Source organism: Condylura cristata, unplaced genomic scaffold (genome assembly GCF_000260355.1).
Source record: "Condylura cristata isolate star-nosed mole 26May11 unplaced genomic scaffold, ConCri1.0 scaffold00016, whole genome shotgun sequence".
NCBI classification, from domain to species: domain Eukaryota; kingdom Metazoa; phylum Chordata; class Mammalia; order Eulipotyphla; family Talpidae; genus Condylura; species Condylura cristata.
Genome location: NW_004567117.1, coordinates 29840591 through 29862792, shown reverse-complemented (window position 1 = coordinate 29862792; position 22202 = coordinate 29840591). Strand labels below are relative to the sequence as shown.

General features: G+C 44.7%; 1 protein-coding gene across 1 annotated transcript in view; it reads right to left on the bottom strand.

Annotated features, from left to right (window-relative positions):
- KATNAL2 (katanin p60 subunit A-like 2) overlaps nucleotides 1-22202 on the bottom strand; it is a 60894-nt gene that overhangs the window by 14275 nt on the left and 24417 nt on the right. The window contains exons 3-11 of the mRNA XM_004683883.2: nucleotides 15773-15939; nucleotides 13650-13692; nucleotides 10051-10168; nucleotides 8955-9053; nucleotides 6336-6434; nucleotides 6054-6131; nucleotides 3174-3272; nucleotides 2188-2251; nucleotides 1875-1993 (exon numbers count right to left, since the gene is read on the bottom strand). Of these exons, the coding sequence (XP_004683940.2) occupies nucleotides 1875-1993; nucleotides 2188-2251; nucleotides 3174-3272; nucleotides 6054-6131; nucleotides 6336-6434; nucleotides 8955-9053; nucleotides 10051-10168; nucleotides 13650-13692; nucleotides 15773-15939 (886 nt within the window). The remainder of the gene's footprint in view (nucleotides 1-1874; nucleotides 1994-2187; nucleotides 2252-3173; nucleotides 3273-6053; nucleotides 6132-6335; nucleotides 6435-8954; nucleotides 9054-10050; nucleotides 10169-13649; nucleotides 13693-15772; nucleotides 15940-22202) is intronic.

Here is a 22202-nt window from a genome sequence, read left to right as displayed (position 1 = left end):
CAGGTGGGTTAAAGTCTCTGCACTATGAAGCTATCACCAGTCACTGCAGCAGAGTTGGCTCCCTGGCCAGGGAGCTGACCCACAGGGCACAGCAGACCTCTCCTAACCTGCCTGCTGCTTCCCTCAGCAGTTTACTTCGTTGATATGCCTGTTCTGCTCCCCACTCTGCCTCTGGCAACCCTCTCACCGCCCCTGAGCCTCTGGCCTGTACCCCAGTTCTGTATGCACAAATAAATAAATATTTAAAAAAAAAAAGATAAAAGGAAGGGAGATACCGAGACAGGCATTGATGTGGATGCAGGTACATGTTGTGTAGGGAAGCAGCAGAGAGAGCCCAGGCGCCTTTACAGCCTTGTGGGCTTTTTGCTTTCTAAAGGACTCATCACTTTTTTAGTGTATGGTAGCAGCAGGGGAACATGGGAAAGTACCCATTTCCTCACTCTTAGAATTCTAACAAGGTCATAACTAAGCAGAGAGAAACTTTAGTTAAATAAAATGCTCTCACAGAATGGAAAGTGCTTGTTAAATGGCTTTGTTTTTCAGTATTAAGCAAGAAAATTCCTTTAGCTTCAGTCTTTGTTGAGAACATTCATAAAATATCTGAATTTACTCTTCTGTCTCTGTAAGCCATTAGGGGAGGGACAAAATGTGACCTTTCTTTGAACACTTTGTAGTGTTTGGGCAGTTTTCATGACAGGAAATCAAATTTAAACAGATTCTGGAGATGGCTTGTAACTGTTTTGCTGTTAATACAGAAAAGGGACTTAAGCAGGAAAAACTCCTCAGCCTGATAAAGATTTTGGTTTAATGAATTCTAGCTAACAAAGCCCAGCTAACTAGAATTACATAGAACCACAAAATGGAGGAGCAGCTAAATCCAAACCCCAGCTTTGGACCTGGGACTGAGTTAGTCACAAGATAACAAAGAAAGAGAAGACGTAGACAGGCGTTTCTACAAATTATAATCTTGAAGGGGTGATAAGAATTTAGAGAAATGGAAACATTTGAAATAACTTGAGAACAATACCAAACTAATAATGATAGGTTATTTTAGGTAAATCAATCCTTTAAGAATATTGTATTATGACTTCCAAATAAGTCATATCATTTTTAAAAGAAGTCCTCAAGGGAGTGTCATTCAGCATACTATTTTTGGGTAATTTCAGAAAATGTATGACATTCATAGTCACTTAGTATTGATGACTGATTAGCCATTCTGCAACGTGCAATAGTTTAACAGGAATTCTGAGAAGGACTCATCTTATACTGAGGCATAAATCACAAATAGGTGTTTATATAAGGTGAATAGGAGATACAGTAAAGATTTATAATATTAAAATATACTAGACTACAAACGAGAGATAGTGTAAAGATGGAAATAATCTCTTCAGGAAAGAAAAAAAAACCCTTACAGCCTGCAAGCACCATGGAAGAAAAGTTGCTCAGAGCATCTGAAAGAATACTTAAGTTTCTGGATTCTCCATAGAGTACATGTAGCATAGGGTAGTAGTTGTAGCCACTCAATGAATGCTGACTGAATAATATTGCACACACTCACTAATAAATGCTTCTGGAGGAAGGAAGAAACCAGCCTCTGCAGCGCTGAGTTTTCTGCAGCCCCCATTCCTAAGTTGCAGGAATCAAAAAAGGAGTGTGGATCAAATTCCCAAATGGGGAGAGTGGTGTTTTGGCTGAGGGGGTGAGACTAATCTCCATGTGTAACAGTCACTCCATCTCCTGGGCGCCCCAAAAATCAAGCTCCAAAATAAAATCTTAACGCAGAAGTTTAAGAGAACAAATTAACTCTGGTATCATTTTCATCACTGTCATCTGCCAAAACTCATTTTTAAAAAACCAAAATCCAGAATTCCTACCCGAACAAGTTTTTCTGAATCCCCTCTCCATTTGCTGACAATGGTGGATGCGGAAATGTTAAAGAAGGTGGTTTTGCACTCCGTGGCCACAGCTTTGGCCAGCAAAGTCTTTCCTGTACCTGGAGACACATGTGGATGAAAGATGAGAGGTGTTTGTCCCCATCCCTCTGCTCACAGACAGAAGCCAGTCTCTCAAGCCACACGGAGGTGATCACTCAGCTCAAGTGCCCCCATCCCAGAGCAAGGCCAGATGGGGTGACTCATCCCCTGCATACACGCCTCATGCCAGCCCCAAACCCAGCCCCGTGCTTACCTGGAGGGCCGTACAGCAGCAGTCCTTTCCAGGGGGAAAGAATTCCTGTGAATAACTGTGGGTACTACAGGAACAAGGAACAAGGGTGAGGTTTGGCACGTCAGCCCGCGGGCCCTTAGCTCATGCCAGGCAGCCAAGCTAAGGGGAATAGCCCCAGTCTAAGGGTCAGGTCTTCCTTCTGTAAGTTCATGGCTTCTGCATAGATCTTACGTACCCCAAGTTTATTTTCAGGCTTGATGGCAATACATGGCTTAATTGTGGCTTTTTTTTTTAAAGCCCTTTTAAAAGTATTTATTTTAATTGTTTATTGAAGTAGACTTGGGCTACTAACAATGTTAGTGTTCTCTAAGTCTAGGTTCACCCTCTTCAGGGGTCAGCACCTTAGCACACCCACCACCAAGGCACCCCGTAGTGCCCCACCATCGGCTCTTGCGGTAAGCAGTTTTTTAAAGAAAAAAAAGGTGACTTTTTCTGTCTGTCACAGCATGCTTTCTTGCACATGTAACATCATTTCATGCACAACTCTGTATTCAGAGTAATAGTGATGTTTTGAATGTTGTAAAGCAAGTGTGACTTTTAAGGTAAATACTACAACTAATAAATAAAAGTATGTGAGATTCAAGCCCAAACCTGTAGGGTGACGCCCATTTTAGAAGCTGGGGTCATTCAGTGCAAGATGCATTGCAAGACCCTGAATCCACACAGGCCAGGCCTGGACACCAGGGAGTTTCACCCCTCAGTTCAGATTCAAGCAAGGTGGGGCAAAAGCGGGAAGAGGGAGTGGCTTGGTAGAGAACCAGGGAAAGGAACTGAGTAGGATTATAACCGCACTTGAGTTTCCTGTTCCAACCAACTACTGTGACCGAGGTGACAATTAACCTGTAGACAGAAAACCATCTGTCCTTGTCACTGTGATGGACACATGGCAGGCAATGCGTCCATAGGACAGTGAACAGAAAGGCCCCCCAAGAGGTGCCCGTCCTTACCCTTATAGGATACACAACAGCTTCTTTGACTAACTGCTTGGCCGCGTCGAGTCCAATAATGTCATTCCACTTTATGTTTGGATTATGGAGATAAATGTCCTGCAATGCACATTTGATCATTTTGTTAAAATTAATGTTTTCCTCCACGACTGTAATAAACATGGGAGCCGCGGAGTGCTTGGCTTACAGTAGGGACAGAAAGGGCTCGTGATAAAAGCTCTTTCTGTTAGATATATGTGCGCACGCACAGTTCACCGAACAGATGCCATGAAATCTTCATTTCTTTTCCCTGAAGAAGTTACTGCGATCTCATGTGGGGACGGGGGAGAGGGAGGCTCCTCACCAGGGAGAAACCTGTCTGCAGTCGACAGCAGCACGGGCTGATTTACAGCTACCGCTGTAGGAGCTGCAGAATATGCCTTTGAGTTACATTAGCTTTTACTGGGAAGCATAGTTCCTAGCAAGTGCCCAGCCTCTCTCTGATGCCTTGATCTCGCAAACACTTTCTTAATTTGTGACATAAGAAGGATAATGTTCCTCTGAAACCAATTTCCCTTTTTCCCTAGTGATGGCTCCCTCCTTCCATCAGGAGCAATTGCTGTTACAAAATTCTAGGAAGCCGACCACCAAGCATTTTCCCTTCCTCATAGTAGAGCCCTGTAGCGACCATCTAGGGTAATCAATTAAGGTAGCTTTTGCTGATAACTAATTTACATTTCCAAACTTCAGTTTCACAAGATGCTCAGAACGGTCACTCGGGGCCTTTCTCAGAAGGAGCCGTTTCACACAAACCGAGAATCAATCAAAAAAATGGCTTCCCTTCCAATGTCACTGTGAGTGACTACAGAACAATCTGGAAATTATTTTTATATATGTTTAGTTTTTACTAATATGTGTTCGCATATGTCCAAATCATAAAAATATAGGTTTATTTTTTATGTGGGCAAGATGTTTTTATGCTCCCATTTTTGATTCTGAACTTCTCAGTCTCCTCCTCTATGGGTGATAGCTTTAATTAGAGAAACTACTTTACAAGTGATTTGGTCAGGCATACTATGCCCACTCCATCCCTACATGGGTGACAGAGAAAGGAGTCACTCTTCTGAAATCTAGGGAGAAACCAGCTTGTCTTCAGAGCCTTGGGTCAGAATGCTGGCCCACCGACCACTCACCTTCTTTTTTAAAACGATTATTTATTTATGCATACAGAACTGGGGTGCAGGCCAGAGGTGCAGGGATGGTGAAAAGCTTCACAAGAGACAGAGTGGAGAGCAAAACAGCCAGATTGACTGAAATACACTGCTGAGGGGAGCAGCAGGCAAGATAGGAGAGGTCTACTGCACCATGTAGGTCACTTCCCTGTCCAGGGATTAAACTTGTGCTGAACTTGTGCTGTGGCCAGCTTTGTAGTTCTGTGCTTTAACCAGTTGTGCCACCAGGGAGGGCCCCCACTCACATTCTTATGCCAACTTTTCTTAGGAAAGTTTTGCACCCAATAGGAATTCATCTACCTTGGAATTCAAAGCACCCAAACCCAAAGGGAGGTCTAGAGTTGACACTGAGTGCCACATAGTGTTTAATTTCCCAATAGGAGGCTGCTGCTTGGAGCGATCAAAGGTTATCATTCAGAACTCAACATGGCAACTTCCATGGGTAGTGAGCTTCCCGTTCCCATAAGCATTCAAGCAGAAAATGGATGCTTCCCATAGTACTGCAGGAAGAATTCCAGATGGCACATGTCAGCCTACTTCCACTCTGTAACTCTATCATCAGTAGCCATGTTGGCCTTTTGCAAAAACAATAATGAGAGTACTGATTTGTGTGGTTATAAAAAAAAGATTTTTCTCTGCTTTCTTATGCATCCCGATGGCTCCAGTGTGGCTTAATCCCTCATCCTCTCTCACTGGCAAGTCATAGCTGGTGTCCCTGTCTCCCTTCCCTGCCCCCCACACTGTCTTAAGAGCAAGCTAGCCAAAAGCACCTGATTACCCTGTCCCCTCGTGGACACCGTTCAAAGACTGCCCGTCTCCTGCAGGCTGACTCCCAGCCCTGTGTCCTGTTCGCAGTGTTCATACTCAGCAGCTCTAGCCTGTCTCTCCCCATGCCGCGAGTCCCACTTGGCTCAAAGCACAAGGCAGTCTGTCCAACAAGCCTTTGCCCAGAACATCTTCCTACTTTCTGCACGTGGTAGGTATGCAATAAATTGCACAGACAGAGCTTGCAAACCTTTCATTCCTCCCCACAGCTCCTTAAGTCTGCTGTGGCTTCAGTCTGCCATTAAATGGAGATCACGGGAAATCACAAATGTCTTCGATAGCACCCAAACATATTCTATTCCCAAAGAACCGGCCCAGAGTCACGCAGCTAGAAAGAGGAAGTTCAAGCTTTTGTCGTTGACTATTGCTCTCACTGCCTTTGGATTCCAAAGGAATCTGGAGAAATCTGGATGATAAGATCCTTCCTACGAATCTTGTTTTGTGTGGAAATTTTCCATAATGAAATCGCTGGACTCCGACATTCCTATTTCCAGGCTTTGACTGTTTAAACGAGACACAGATATGTTCTCTCCTTCTTCATGATACGCTCCCTGACTCTTGGCTCTAAAACCATTCACCTGTCCCTTTCTTTCTTGGTTTTTTTCTCTGCTGGTTTTCTTGGCCTCTACAGTGAGATGGTGGGCTTTTTATATTGTAATTTTATGATTCTATAATTTATTTATCATGCATTATTGTGCCTCTAAACAATATGAGTGCCTTCGCAAGTGGGGGCACTTTATAAATAAATGATCATATTTATTGTTATTAATAAAAGAAGCAGCCCGCAGTGCTCCAGGAGCCCCAATCACCTCCGTAAATTTGTGAATTGAATATCAGATCTTACCCGGCTCACCACGGCTGCCAGTTCTCGCATCTCACTGTTCATGCCAATAAATGCGCTGAGCGGCTTGAGCAATCGCTCCTGGTGGTGGGAACAGAGAGCTTCACGTTACCGACTCCTTCCTCACTTAGGGAGAAAGCACGGCGGCGCAGGTCTTGGTGACACAGAGGGTAACAAGGTGCCGAGACCTTCGACTTGATCTCTGAGTTCAAAATGCTGTTTCTAAAGTCTGCCTGGGGGAGGGGGAGGCAGCTTGCATGAAGAAATCCCCTCTAATCTACTTACAGAGGGGTCTGGGTCACAGTTGATGCTGTTCAGGCCCAGTTCACCACTGGCTCCTTTGATGGCATCTGTGATTAGTCCTCGGAAGTCGATGATTTGGCCCTGAAAGGGAGCGTTCTTTATTTATGCCACTAAAACCAGAGAGAAGGTGATATGTCCTTGCCCGCTCTGCTTCGTCATATCAAGTCATACTATGTCCCTTGGCGTGAGGGCAGACTTCAGACCTACACTGATAATGAACATGAAATTTCTTCATCTCGGGGCTTCTTGAAAAGAAGTTATAAGTAAATTCTTTGGGATGAGGGTGATTTGAGTCCAAATTTGCTAGCATTTTTCAGCTCCTGCTCTACCAGCTATACCTATACTGCTCCTTGCTGCCTACGTCCTGCATGTTGTCTCTACCTTGCAGGTTATTGCACACACAGGAAGCCCTGGCTGCTCTAGAGTCCCAGTAGCGCCTGCTTCCCAGCTGTGAGGCCCACGCAGCACGCAGCAGTGCCTGGCACAGAGCAGGTGTGCACGTTAGGATTATTTCCAGCTTAAGAGCTCTGCTAGCTGGAGGTGGCACCAGAGTTGCATAGATGTGGAAGGAAGACCAGAGAAGTCATTGATACGTGGTCTGCCTAGGGCCACCCAGCTGAGAGTGACTCAAGGCCAGGATTCAAACTCAGATATCCATCTCCCCTTTTCCTCCCCCACAGTGCCAGCCTCCCCCACAGGCAGAAGCTAAAAGCAAGGGCGAGCACAGAAAGCAAGACCGAGTGTTTATTATCTACCAGTCACTGTACCCTGGATCTCTACTCGCAAGACCGAGTGTTTATTACCTACCAGTCACTGTACCCTGGATCTCCACTCACTACATTTAAAGTGACACTGCTTAGCTCCATTTTATAGACAGAGAAACCGGCTTCGAGAGATGAGACAACTTTCCAAGGCTACACAGCTGGGAAGGTCGGAACCCAGGTGGGCCATTAGGGACAGACAACACATCCATTAAACTCCAGGGGAGCTCAGGAGTCATGAGCCAAGGGGCCCCAATTTGGCCATGACAGACCCATTTTGGAGATGGGCTCCTGCCATCCACCCTCATTCAGCTTAGTAATATTTGAAATATTAGGAAGAAAACCATTTACATTTTACCCTGAGGACATTTTTGCTGGAAAGAGAATTTATAGCCAGGCTCTTTGAAAGGTTAAGTGGTGGGTTAAATAGTCCCTTCCTTGGGACCTGACCAGAAATTGTCCAATACTACCAACAGGAGACATTCATGCGAGAAAAACTGATGCAAAAATGTTGGCAAAAAAGTGACTGAAAACACAATGAAGTGAAGGTAAACAGGGAGGATTTCTCCAGCACTGATTCCAATGTCTCCTGATTAGCCATCACCCAGGTCACTGCCGCCCTTCAAAGGAGCCAGTTCAGGCCAACGGAATATCTTCCCTGATTTCCAGGGAAACATTCCAGCTTCCTGGTCAAACACACACACACACACACACACACACACACACAGAGCGCAGTTTGACTAAGAAGAGCTGGCCAACACCAAGTCAAATGACCTGTAGTTTGAGAATTTGATCCAAGGAAGAAAGATGACTCTCAAAGACATACAATTCCAAGTCACAACTGAGAGAAGCAAGTGATAACATTTTAGCCACCTTTTGTCTACATCCACCCAACTGGGGTCTTTCCTGTTTAAGAAGCTGTTATTTATGACTAAAGACATTAGCTTCATTATAAAAGGGGTAAGAGACATCTATCAAGACAAGATCAACTCTATATTAACTGGGGTTTCGAAGAGCTTCCATAAAATGATACTCCAGCCTGGAATAGAGGCCCAAGGAGAAACCATCCACCCTATAAGGCATAAACAGTAACCACGAGGCTGCAATTCCTCAATGTAGACCAATTTTTTAGGCTGCAAGGAACATCCCTTTCAATCCCCATCATCTACAGTTGAAGAAACTGAGCTCCTTGGAAGGGGTTGGAGTAGGCACTCATTGAGCACCATTCATCCAGAAAGGGGAAGCAGGCCAGAGCCCCCAGCTACTAATCTTCGTCCAAGGTTCTGCTTAGTCAACCCTGCATCACTAGATATTAATGTTCCCACTAGCCAAAAAAAAACTTTTTTTGCTAAATAATGGAACCAACCCCAGTGCCCTTCAACAGATGAATGGATACAGAAACTGTGGGAGTGCTCATTCAGTGGAATATTACACTCCGGTGAAGAAAGATGAAATGGTGGCATTTGGCACCATGTGGATGGACTTTTAGGTGAAGATGTTGAGTGAAATCAGTGAAAAAGTGAAAGACAGATTTCAGTCGATTTCACTCATCTGAAGAATATAAATATCAAGTAGACAATGATAAAAATATGAACTCAGCAAAAAAGCAAGTTAATGGTTACCAGAGGGAATAGGAAAAAGGGTGGCAGGGATGCGGAAGGGAGCCAGATGGGGCATGGACACAGGTGGCTTGGTGGAGGCTAAAAAAAAAAATTAAAACATGCTAGATGATTCAACAGTACGTTAAAAATTGAAAAAGAGAAAAAAAATGTTTAATTTTCACTTTTGCGAAAAGAAGGGAAATTTTCCCTTTCCGTGTTAGGCTCAGAGTTGCGCTTACTTTGGGTGGGTGGAGGTTTTCTTCGCCACCACCTTTGTTGATCCCTGATACACGTAAGCCAAAGTCAGCATTCTGCACATGAGTGCTATTGACAACCTCCTGAAAGAAGAGGAGAAGTCCACTGTGGGGAGCGACCTGGAGATGCTGGTTACAACAGCCTAGTCCATCACCCCACATCAGTTCTGTAAGTGGGGAACCCCAGGTGCGATTCCGCCACCTCCACACAGTCCAACAAGTATGTGCCGTGCCGTGGGGAGGCTCAGACACCAGGTATTTGTGGCCAGGCGAGCCTGAGTTAGGAGAAGCAGTGGTCAACGAGCCTCCCGGTCAGTGAGCCTCCGGGGGTTCCCAGACTCCCCCTTCACTCCCTTCGCCTGGCTCAGCCTGCAGTGAGAAGGCCAGACAACCTCCTGGGAGGAGACCCGTTCCATGATCATTCCTTTCTGGCCACCAGACAGACTCGATGTTAATGTTTTCCAGTCCCTTTCGCAACTTCCTGGCTTCTCTTTTCCTTGAAACCTCATGTTTTGTACTAAACCAGAAGCTTCTAGCATGGATCTCCAGAGTCAGGAGTCTCGATTTCACCCCCTACTGGGCTCTCTCCTCTTGCTGTCCATTTCCTTCCCCAGAACACCCAATGTGGAGGCCTGAACCAGCCATGAATGCTTTGGAGAAACCCCACCGGATGCCCTGAGACACCCAGTCACACCAACACCATCCCTGGCCCACTCTTCGGTACCCAGGGATGTGCTTCGGGACAGAAGACCTGCCCCCTGCAGCTGCCTCACGAGAGCATGGAGCTGTGTGCGCCCCCCACTCTGACGGCCCAGGTTCCCCTCTCCTGGCAGTGGTCCAGCACTCAGAGGAGAAAGGCTGGGTGGAGAAAGGACTCTTCCTGCTCCACTTAAGAAACCTTAGGGAGCCAAGGAACCTGTCCCTGGTTTTAGCCCAGTGTGCTGGAAGAAAATCTACAAGTTAACGAAATCACAGGTAACTTAAACAGCACAGGTCCTCCACATAAGTAAACGTGAGTTTTTGTTAGAGCCCTTCCTCACCCCTCTGCGATTTCACCAACACGAAGCAAAGCTGTGCCAACCTGTTTCAGATGCTCCTTATGGAGGGATTTGGCGTTCCCTGACTTCCCCGCCGTGCTTTTGGACCGAGGCCTCTGTTGATTGATCTTGGGAAGATTTTGACAAGCGTCGCTCATCGCTCTAAGGGGGAGAGCAAAAACCTTGGTGGAAATGACTTCAACCACTTAATAAGCAACTGTGGTACACACTGAAAGATAGTTCTGGAAAGCTATGCAGACACCCCATAATAAGGTCCTTCTATCTGCACCCTCCTCTTCCTCTCCCCTTCCCCATCCTGGCCTGACTGACTCCAGTCAATCTGCTGGGTTCCTCCAAGACCAGCCAGAGGAGCCCGCCTTCTTCTGGAAGCCCCCCAGAACCACCCTCTTCTTTTCTCCCTACCATCTGGCTTCTGCCCCTCTGTTCCTAGCTTCATGTCCCAGGACACGTGGCTTTGCCAACATTCCTCCACTGCGCCTTCTACCTTTCTCACAAAGTACCGCTCAGGCCAGGGGAAAGGTGCCAGGTTGGAAAGAGGCCTCTGGCTCAAATACAGCCTGGGGGTGTGTTCATGGTTCTGAACACACCCCAGGGTACTGAATGGTACTGAGTGGACCCTGGGTCTTTAAAATAGCTTTCATCACGGTTGCACCACTCGATTCTTTGGTGCTTACACGTGAGGCGTGATTGCAGGAGATTCACTCAAACTTTTCTCCCCATGTCCTCAGTGAGTGGCTACTTCAACTCCATTTCTTTGTGAGAAAAGACAAGCTGTCTGCGTCTGATACGGACGCCTAGCTGTGGCTGGTGAGCCCACCCGTGCCAGCCATCCCACCCAGGTGTCTGCCGGCCGATCAGCCTCAGACCCCAGGGGCCTCATGAGGGGGCAGCGACTGACAGTCTCTCAGGTGTATTTCTCATCTGCAGTCTGGAAATAATGTCTGGCCTCAGGTCTTTGGCTGGCACTGAAATGAAATGTCTATGAAGTGAATTTCAAACATTTACAAGAGCAAACCCTGCTGCATAGCCTTGATTTAAATGAAGTGAGGTGATACACACACACACACATACATACATACACATATGTATGTATGTATGTATGTATGTATATATAGTTCAAGTTGTGCAGACTTCCTTTGTGAGATTGTCAGGGATCTGGGGGTCTGTATTCCCATTTTGATCTCCCAGTAGGGGTAAATTTACTAATGAACCCATTGCCAGCCAACACTAACAATTTCAAAATTCTTCCTAGCATGGAGCCAGATTTATTTAGTCACCCATCCTAGGTATGCCCTGCAGAATTCTTCAGAGAAGGCCCAATCACTGCCCCCCCCAAAAGTGCGAACTGCAACAGCATAGGAGCACCTCCCTCCCACGTCTATTTATCAAGCCAAACACCCCCAGTTGCTCCAGTCACTCCTAAAGTTCCCTGACTCCCAGATTCTTCCTCACCCTGGTCATTTTCCTTTTGCCCACTGTCTTCTGACAGGAACAGAGCCCACTATTGGGACACTACTTTTCTATTGAGGAGGCCTGAGACCACAGTGGCCATCAAATGATACGGGTGACACATATTGCATCTGTGGTTGGAACTCAAATTTCTAGGGGAAAGAGGAAAAATTTTGAGGTCTCTGACACTGTAACAGGAGGGCTATTTGTTGTGGATCTTTGTAGGAGCTTAAATTTTATTTCATTCAATTTCCTTCTGCTGATTTGGGCCCACACCCCAAATTATCAGGATCTTTTGGCACCCTAGATTTCTTATCCAGCACCTGACATAAACTGTCCTCAGTAGGTCATCTGCAAGTTTGTAAACCAGGAGCTCACTCTGAAGTGAGACACCAAACCAGGGAAAGTCAGTCCCGTGACACCCTCTTTCCTTTCAACGACTGTCTTTGAACATAAAATTGTAGACAAACACCATTTATTACTTCCCCAGCTGTTCTGACTCCAGCCATTGCTAGCCAACCCTCATGCCTGTCACGTACAAGCACCCACTCAGGCAGGAGATGAGTAGCCTGTGCCACCACGCTCCAGCCCTCGAGGAGGCAGCGCTGATGTCTCTATAGGCAGGGAAAGCTGGGAAGTTCCAGGCCTGAATGTGTGGCTAAAAGATAATCAGAACTGCCTCTTGAAATGTTCCTCGCCATTTCTCTTCACAAGTAGTTATTTATCACCAGAGCTCTGACTAGTTTTAGGAAACTATAAATAAAAGAATAACATTTTGGTCAAACAACAAAGGGATTCTTAAATAGCATGAAGCAGAGGGAGCCTCTGGCCAAGGGTTCTTGGGAGTGTGATCAGAGGTGAGTGGGCTCCACCACCAGCTTCACAAGCAAGATCGAAGAGAGCCGTGCGGTGTCTCTATCCCTTCCTTCTTAGGCCACAGACAAGGGACTGGAGACAAAAGGGGACAGAGACTCCGGCCTTATGAGGAGGGCGAGCTCCTCAGAATCACAATCAAAGTTTTCTTTTCTTTTCTTTTTTATCAGCAGTCACTCTTTTTTTTTTAAAAGATCTATTTATTTATTTAGACATATAAAACTGGAGTACAGGCCAGAGGTGTGGGGTGGTGAGAGGATTCACCAGAGACAGAGTGGGGAGCAGAACAGGCCAACTGATGAAGCACACTGCTGAGGGGAGCAGCGGGCAGGTCAGGAGAAGTCTGCCGAGCCATGTGGGTCACCTCCGGGGCCAATCGAACTCACACTGAAGTAGCTGCTGCCAGCTTGCTGTGCTGGGTCCTAACCCGTTGCGCCACCAGGGAGTGCACAAAGTTTCCTTTTTTAAAATCATAATCTAAGAATTGCTTTAAATTTTGGTGACTGCCCAAAAGTGTTGTGCTTCTCACCTAAACCCCATATCAACCTTCCCCTGAGGCCAGGCCTTGATGCCCCAAAGCTATGTCAGCCCAATTGCAGTGTCCTTGCATTTGCAAATAGACTCTAAAGGGGTGAGGGAGGTGTGTAGGGGTGTGTGTGTGTGTTTCAGGCAGTGGAAGAGAGGAATGAGGAGGATATTGAGGCAAGCGGGTTGGGAGTGGGCTTGTGGGAAGATGTGTCAGTCCAGAACCATTCGAGAAACAGGGGTTTCAACTGGTTGTTACAAATCCCAGTGAAATTTGGGTTTGAGAAACTGAAGAAAGAACTATCGGATTAGTGTGAGAAAAGAAAGACCTGATCATCTTCAGACAGGTCAGGACATGTGATCTGGGAGTTCATAAAGAAATGCAATGATTTACAAAAGGGACACTCACTTTCTTGGGTGCTCGCTACGTGCTAGGAACTTACTATGTGTCAGAAACTGGTTTCAAGCTAGCTAAGTAGCAAAGCCAGAAATTAAGCCTGGGACTTTTAATCTCCTATCCTTCCACATGGTCTACAAAGATGATTGGGTGTAATTATTTGTGGGATAAAGCCAGGGGAAACTTTAGACATTGGCCCACATCCTGGGCACCTATAACATGAGGGGAAACCATGAGTGGGTCCCCAAGGGCCCTAGACCACAATCTGGTATTGCTAGTAGACAGTCATGCAGTTGCATTGGATGAGCTTTTAAAAGGAAAGGGAACCCCCAAACACCTATAGTTGAGTTGATCAAGATGAATCACCATGTACTTTACCTTCTGGTCTTCCCTCCACTTCTTAGTGGTAAATTATTTTCTGCTGTGGCAAAACAAATATTGGGAGAAAAGGAAAGAGTTTAATTTTTTTTGTTTTTTTAAAAAATAATATAATAGCTTATTTTTACATCATTTTATACATTTTTTCATCTCAGTTGTAATCCCCATGGGCTTCCCATCACCAAATCACCCATGTGCCATCATCATAGTCCAGTGCATTTCCTTCCCCCCCACAGAAACAGTTTAATTTTCGAGAGAAAATAAGCTTTCACTTATACTCTGAAAACTTATGCTACAGCCTTTTGAAACCTTGAGACTCTACTAAGCTATTCTCACCTGACAAGAAGTGATATCACCAGCCGGAGAAAGAAGTCTGCTTCCCAGGCATTTCCACACAAAGACAGACCTACAGGGGCCACGTCCGTATTGGTGGCAACTCTAAAATGGGCTGGCTTTAAAGTTGCCACTTCCTTATGCCCAAGAATTCAACACCATTTTGTTGTGGCACAGGGGACTTCAGGATGAGTGCGTGAGTCTGGCAGGGAACATTTATCGGCACTCTGCCAGTTTACCTTCAAACAAAGGCACTGTGTCTAATACCCCAGAAGAAAGTAGTTCCAAGATAGGTCAGAACTAGCAATCTAGACATCAAGTCAAATCATGTCAATAATCATCTTGGAGGCTCCGTAATTACGGTCCATACTTTTTTCACCAAGACTCACTCAGCTCTAAAACCAGCCAAGGACACTGAGCCCGGAACCCTGCGCTGGGAGGGAGCTCAGGACCCCTTCCAGCTCTGATTCAGCCCTGGCTATTTTAAATTGACGTTCCTCTTGGTTTCCTGGTCCCTACATGAAATGTTAAAGTCTGTGGCTTAACAAGTGCCTTGTAAACAGGACAATGATCTCCCTTGGTTTATAATTACTTCCCCCACTTACAGACATCTAAGTCAATGTTACTACAAAACACTGGGCCCTCACTTTAGATCTTTCCTCCAGCCAGCCTCCTTGACTGCTAACCTATACTGGGTCTTTGCATTATATTGATCATTATCTGGATTGATGGCTTTCAAAAGCATTTCATTATCTATACATGAGCTATTAGCTTCACCAATACTCATTTTCATGTTATTTGCAAAATAGATAATAGGTCTTCCCAACAAGAAAAAAAGTCTTCTGACACTTATCCTCCTCTACCAGCTCTTTTCATCTCTAAAAAAATCAGAGTGATGTCAGTCTTCAAAAAGCACCATCATACACTGGGGTTTTGTTCTCACTTCTCTAAAACATATATTCTCAAACAAATGCCAACGTGACTCAAGGGACATCAGCGTCCAGATGATCACATTTAAATCAGCTGTGCTGGATCTATGAGAGGCCACACAAGTCTTCTTGGTCTAGTCTTTGAGTTCAGAATCAGAGGCATGGAATAAAATGAGGAAGAAAGACTATCTTAGAGGAAACCACACTGCTTATCTTAGATTAAAATGGGTAGGTATAATTTACTTAGGCTTTGGTTACTCTATACTTAGAAATGCCTTTATTCACATGGTAATTCTGATTTGGGGGAAAAAATGTCTTTACCGGTTTAACAATTTTTGAAGATAGAGGTGATGGTTCTTAGAGCAAGATAACAAAATTTTGGAAACCATCTAAGATTTGAAGTGTACATATGTTCTTTGGTTTTCATGATAAAGTAAGGCATTTCTATTTATTTTGTCTTTATGTTGTCTAATATAACTAAACCTTGGCCATCTAAAAAATAATGCTAGTTAATAGTTTTTATGCTGAGTGATTGCTACTAGACATATGTTCCAAATTTTTCTCTTTCACTTTTGGGTAAGTAATTGAAAGGCTTTCATAAAAGAAATTAGGATATCTTATTGATTGTGTTGAAAGTGAGAGACTGTGTCAAAAGTGAAAGATTTGAGACTCCTGTAGCAGTTTATATGATGGTGCTGTTCAACTTAATTTCATATTCATCTGACCAGTCTGATTGGTTATTTAACCAAGGTGTTAAAACAACAAAACCCAAAACCAACATTGTATGAGTAAAGACCTGGGAAACATTTGAAGATAGCATTCAAAATTCAGAATTCTGAATTCTAGAATATAGCCATGTACCTGTATCTGATGCCTTTTTGATAATTTTGGGGTATTTCTGAAATTTTACATAATAATAGCTCTCATATTCCATCAAAATGGTTTCAAGATCAATGTTGTCACAAACTTCAAAGCGTCGTAACCCCAGCTTAGTTTCTTGCTCCAAAGCATTGGCTGTGTCAAAATATCTGGCCATTACACAGAAAAAAAGAAAAAAAAATTAATTCTGGGTAAAAAGGATAAAGGCAAACAGGTGATGCAAGTCCAAAGAGACTCAGTACAAAGCGTAAGACCATGTCAAACGGCTCATTAGATGAAAACTGGGCTATATAAAGTCTGCTTGCGAAGGAAGAGTGTCACATGCTAAATGTATATAAATATTGCCCTTTATATGTTGCCTCTAGAAGCGACACAGTTATTCTAAAGATATCATCATTGTTCAGAATGATTTTAGAAGTACATAAAAGTCAAGTAAGGAAGCCTCCCTGGTGGCACAAGGGGTTAAGTCTCAGCACTATGAAGCTATAGGCAGACACTTCAGCATGAGTTCAATCCCTGGTCAGGGAGCTGACCCACATGGCGCAGCAGACCTCTCCTGACCGGCCCGCTGCTCCTCTCATCAGTGTACTTTGTCGATCTGCCTGTCCTGCTCCCCACTCTGTCTCTGGTGAATCCTCTCACTCTCCCTCCCACCCCCCAAATCTCTGGCCTATACCCCAACTCTTGTATGCATAAATAAATAAATCTTTTTTTAAAAAAGTAAGTAAATTAATGAAGAAAGTATTTTGTAATTTATCTTTATTCATTTTTAGCCAAAAATGGGTATTTGCTTAACTTAATTGCCTCATCACTCGCCATTATTCATTCTGGGTAATATTGGCAGTTGATAAAACCAAAGTTCAAGCCTACCAAACAAGACTTGCCACCATCGTGGTATTCAAAAAGATATCATGAGCTTTGAAGCAAATGCTAATTATACATTGGTCAATATCATCAAGCAAAATTATTTAAAAAAAAAAGTCATCCATCCACTGGTGTATTCTTTCTGTTAATGTTTCTTGTCAGTCATACTCTATACTGCCTGGGCCCTCTGTAAGTAAGCTAAGTCCTCACCGTGAATTCTTTCTTTCCTGCCATCTGTAATGTACTCGTCATGAAGCTGATTTAAGCGGGGCTAGCAGTAGGAACAAACACCTTCTGTCACAACCCTCTGAAAGTGTAAGACTCCTTCAGGTTTTAATCTTAATTCTTAACTTTTTTTTAAAACCAAGGATGCTTTTCTGGAAAATGTGCACATCTGTAAATATGCACAAATTAGCATAAAATTTTAGGGGCTGGGCCCTCCCTGATGGCGCAGCGGGTTAAAGCACAGCACTAAGAAGCTAAAGCCGCTTCTGCATGAGTTTGAATCCCACCTGCCTCGGAGGTGACCACATGGCGCGGCAGACCTCTCCTGACCCGCCCGCTGCTCCCCTCTGCAGTGTGCTTCATCGATCTGCCTGTTCTGCTCCCCTCTCTGTCTCTGGTGAATCCTCTCACCCTCCACATCTCTGGCCTGAACCCTGGGTTCCATATGAATAAATAAATAAATCTTAAATAAAAAAAAAATTTTAGGGGCTTATCCAGGGACCTCTGATGAAAGATTCCTGCTGCAGGTTAGAACCTGGGAAAGGAGAAGGAAAATTTTTCTCATGTATTGAGCGCTCTTCCCTAACCTAGATTCGGATCAGTTAGAAGATGGAACTTTCTTAGCAGAGATTGCCATGGTTAATGACCTTGCTAATTTCAAAGACCTTGCAAGCATCAATTGACTGTAGTCAACCAGTTTCTATACTTACTGATGACTCATAGGCTTCTAGGCTACATCTCAATTCCCTTTTAATAGAGAGAACTAGCTAAATCAGTTTTATGATTTACTTTGCTTAGGATCAAGCAATAACATGTTCACTTAAAAAGAAAAACAACGAGAAACTACAGATAAGTTCAGAAGAAAATTCCACCAAAGACAGTGACTGTTAACATTTTCTCTCAATTTCCAAACAATTTAATGACTCAGTGCATATGTTTATATATATGTACTTGTAAAGCCAACCAAAAATAAAATGCCAGATGGAAACTCTCACTGCCAGCTGCCCCTAACCTTTACTGACATCACAGCACATTCTGAGTGTTTTCCAGCATCGCGATGTTCAGGTCAGACAGAAATTAGACTAGATTGACTGCGCTTCCCATGTTCCCTAAACTAACTGATGAGGGCAGCAGCAAAACAGTTCTGTGTTCCCGTGATGGAGGCTAACTGGTTAAATTACTCTCAGACCTTAAAGAACACAAATAGAAAAATAAACTGTCTAACTTCTCTCTCACCGAGGCTTGTATTTACAGATGAAGAATAGCAACAACCTTGAACTGAGCGCCAGGGCCAGCTGTGAATCGAAGCAGCGGAGAAAGCAGCTGCTCCCAGAGGCGGCACCTTGAAGGAACTGCACCCTGGCCTTGGACGCTGATCTAACCGCTTCAGGTGGGTTAATGGGCGCATTCAGTCCTGTGGCCACTGTTAGTGGCATGTGCTGACTCTTTCCATCTTTGGCCCTTGCTGTTTAAATGACTTAGCTGCTTTGTCTCCAAAAGGCAGCTGAATTCAAGGGATATCAAGCCCATGGGACTGGCTTACAGAACGGTGACTGTGGGTCTCCTCACTCAATGGGATTCTGGAAGTTACTCTCATCCTCCTAGTGGCTGGATCTGGTCTGGTCGCACTCTTGGTGTCAACGTTATTAAAGGGGTTTCTACCTGTCCCAAACCTGGAGCTCTGTGTGTGTGTGTCTCTCAGGCTGACACAATTTCAGTCCTCAAACCTATAGGTAGGGCTGCCCCCTCCTCCCTCCCCATTCAGCAGGATGCAGCTACAGAAGATTGAGCCTGGTGTCCCTTTACTCCTTTAACAAATCAGGGAGGGTGAGCAATCTCCAGAGGGACTGAGACAGGAAGGGTCCTGGGACAGAGGACAGGACTCAAGGACAAAACTTTGCTCTTCCTGTTGTTTTCACTGGGCTAGTAGGCGAAAGGTTACATAAATATGAAAGGGGCTGAAATCTCTGAAGGGGGGGTGTGAGGTAAACTGTAGCCTCCCCCATCCCAGTGATTCTAGAAAGATCCGTGTACATTCCACAGCAAGATGACCCACGTCCTGGTTAAGGTCTGGGATTCTGCTATGGCGCAATAGTCCTGCTAAACAGAAGACTGGTGTTAGAATTGGGTCAGGACCCCACCTGTGAGTCACCTCAAACTAAACATATGTATATCCAAGGCCCAATTCTCTCCTGAATCTGCCCACACTGCTTCCTGAGTGTGCACTATCATCTGCCTTAAAAGCTTCATTGCCACCTCACTCTGCTCCCCATGCTAAGTCTTTCCTGGGCCAGAGTCAAGAACCTCATGCCATGGGGGGAGAGCCTCATGGCCCCCAACTCATTCCTGTTACGGAGTAGGAGCCTGAATGACATCTGGACTGAATGGGGCTAGTGGGAGGAGCCTGCAGAGGAGCACAGGCCCCTTCTGGAAGAAAAGTGAGGGGTTGTGAGCCTGGGTTGTGAGCCAGACACAGCAGGGGGGAATGAGAGGCTGAGAATCACCCCAGTGTGCGTGACTGCACTTCCTGTCCCACCCACCCTCCCTCACACTGAACTCTGGGCCCTCTGCTAACCTGATTGTTCCACCAATGCTATGTCCTGTCTTCCTCTCCATCATGTCTGTCTGTCGGATTTCACACATCTTTCAAGACCTGCTCACACTGCCTTCTCTCAAAGGTTGCCTTGATTATTTATTCCAACCTACAAGAATATATCCTCTTTGCAGAATTCTTAGTGTTTTGTCAAAGGCAGGTCTATGTGTACTTCAAAATCCCTGTTTCACTTTTCATTTTGATAATCCACTCATAAGTCCCTTACCCAGCAGATCTCAGGAATTTTCACTGATTTGTGATGCAAAGGGCCATCTTGTGGCAGAGATGGGGGAATGCATGCTTTGTACAGTAAATCTTGGCCCATAACAGCACCAACAGAAGGTACACATGTCCTGACTTTGTCTCTTTGTTTTTCCAACTCTCCTTCCTGAAACATTTTCTAGAATACAAAATACATCATGTCAGGAGCTGCCTGTGTAAGTGGTTGTGTCTGATATCTGATTATTCTACCCATTTATATGCTAGTAATTTCTTCAATGGAACTTTTCAAATTATATATATTGAGCATCTATTAATACTGTGCTCACAGTATTGGATCTTATCAGATGAGTTCATGTGCTATACGAGTCAATCTATGAAGGCAGTGTTTTTCAAAGTGTTCCAGAAAACTAGTACCTAAAGTGGGCTGAGGAAAAAAATAGGGTGCCTTGGTGAAAATGGCTTGTAAAACTCTGAAAACGGTGATTTCAGGCCAGAGATTGCTATTGCGCATTAGTAAGTTAGATGGATCCAAGAAGTCCTGAAACAAGGAAGCCTGTTTAACTTCATTTAACCCAATGCTTGTTGTTTCCCTCGCCACAAATGCTTTTAAAGTAACATACATCAACTTTCTGCAGAACCTCTACTCCAGGGTTCTCGCTCTTAAAAAAAATGTGGCCTTGAGGTATTTTAGTCCAGGGTTCTTTGAGTAGAGCTGAGATGTCATCTAAAGATAAAGTAAAATGGGCCAAACCTACATTCCAGCTACTTAGGGTCCTTTGCTAAACCAGGTTGGGTATTTAAAATACAAAAATCCCAATCATTCCTACTCTGTACTTTAAAAAAAAAACAAAACAGGAGTGCTCATGTGTGCCTCTTTGTGCTGGTGCTATTCTAAGGATTGCACATACTTAACCCTCATAGTAGTAATATACCGACACTCAAACACTGCCTCCGATGACCCCACTTGATATATGAGGGGCAGAGTATAAGTAACCGGTCAGGATCAGTGGTTAGCATAGAGTAGGCTGAATACTTGAACCCAGGCCCTCGGCTTCCGAGTCCTGGCTCCAATCCGAAAGCTTCCTTGCCTTAGAGCAGGTTGACAGTCACTAGAGAGAAGCAACCCACCACCTAAATGCAGATTGTCCAGGTCAATTTCAGGGTGGAAACAGAGGCAGAGAGAGGACCAGAATCACCCCTGCTCTGCCCCGGCCCTCAGTTCCACTTACTGCTGTGTGGGGTTCAGAGATTTGGCAGTTGAGTATTGTCTGTTCTGCTAACCAATCGGGGCATTTTCTGGCCTGAGACTGGCGGTGATGTGAAAAGAATAAATCGCTTTTTTCAATAAATTTAAATCCCAGCAGCAAAAAGCAAAGTGTGTGATAAAACCATGTTCTGCAAGCTAAGTGGACTGAAGAAAGATTTTGTTTTCAAAATGATGCATTCCGTCCCATTTTCTTTGGAGATAAAGCTATTTCCACAATCTTAATATTATGGTGTTATGAGGACGGCCACACATGGTCAGTCACAGGGAGAAAATAAATCTGTTTACTCAATAACAATGTCTATGCAAAGGGGCAGTGCTATAATTGGCCACCAAAATATCAATACATGCATCAGAAATCTAAAAGGACCCAAATCCTTTAATGACTTAAATAGTAAAAGCAGGGATAAATACAGCTGGAGATATTTCATTTTCAAACTTAAAAAAAAAAACTTCAAAATTGTGGCCTTTACCTATTTTGATTTTCCTGAGATGATTTTCTTTTCTTTTTTAAAAAGATTTATTTAAGCATACAGAACTGGGGTACAGGCCAGAGGTGCAGGGGCAGTGAGAGGATTCACCAGAGACAGAGTGGGGAGCAGCGGGCGAGAGAGGAGAGGTCTGCTGCACCATGTGGTCACCTCTGGGGCCAGGGATCGAACTTGCACTGAAGGGGCTGTGCCTCGCTTGCAGTGCTGCGCTTTAATCCGCTGTGCCAACAGGGAGGGCCTCCTGAGCAAAAATGAATCTTCTACATTGGTGCAAGAGAAGCCTGGAAGTCCTGCCCATAAAGCCAAGTGACTGAGTTCCTTTGCTCAGTTAAACCCAGTGTCCTCAGATATAACATAAAGACATTAATTCCTACCTTAAAACTTAAAACTCCTCAAGGTCTCTGGGATGGCCATTTCCCTCAAGAGAGCAATAGCTACCAGGGGTCCTCCCTGGTGGCACAACGGGTTAAAGCACAGCACCGTGAAGCTACTGCAGCCACTGCAGCACGAGTTTAATCCCCAGGAAGGTGCCCCACATGGGTCAGCAGACCTCTGCTGCTCCCCTCAGCAGTGTACTTCGTCGATCTGCCTGTTCTGCTCCCCACTCAGTCTCTGGGGAATCCTCTCACCACCCTCCTACCTCTGGCCTGTACCCCAGAGTTCTTGTGTGCATAAAAAAATATTTTTAAAAACAAAAAAAACAAAGTAACAGCTACCAGTATTCAGAGCTACGATGACAAGTTCGCCTGTCCT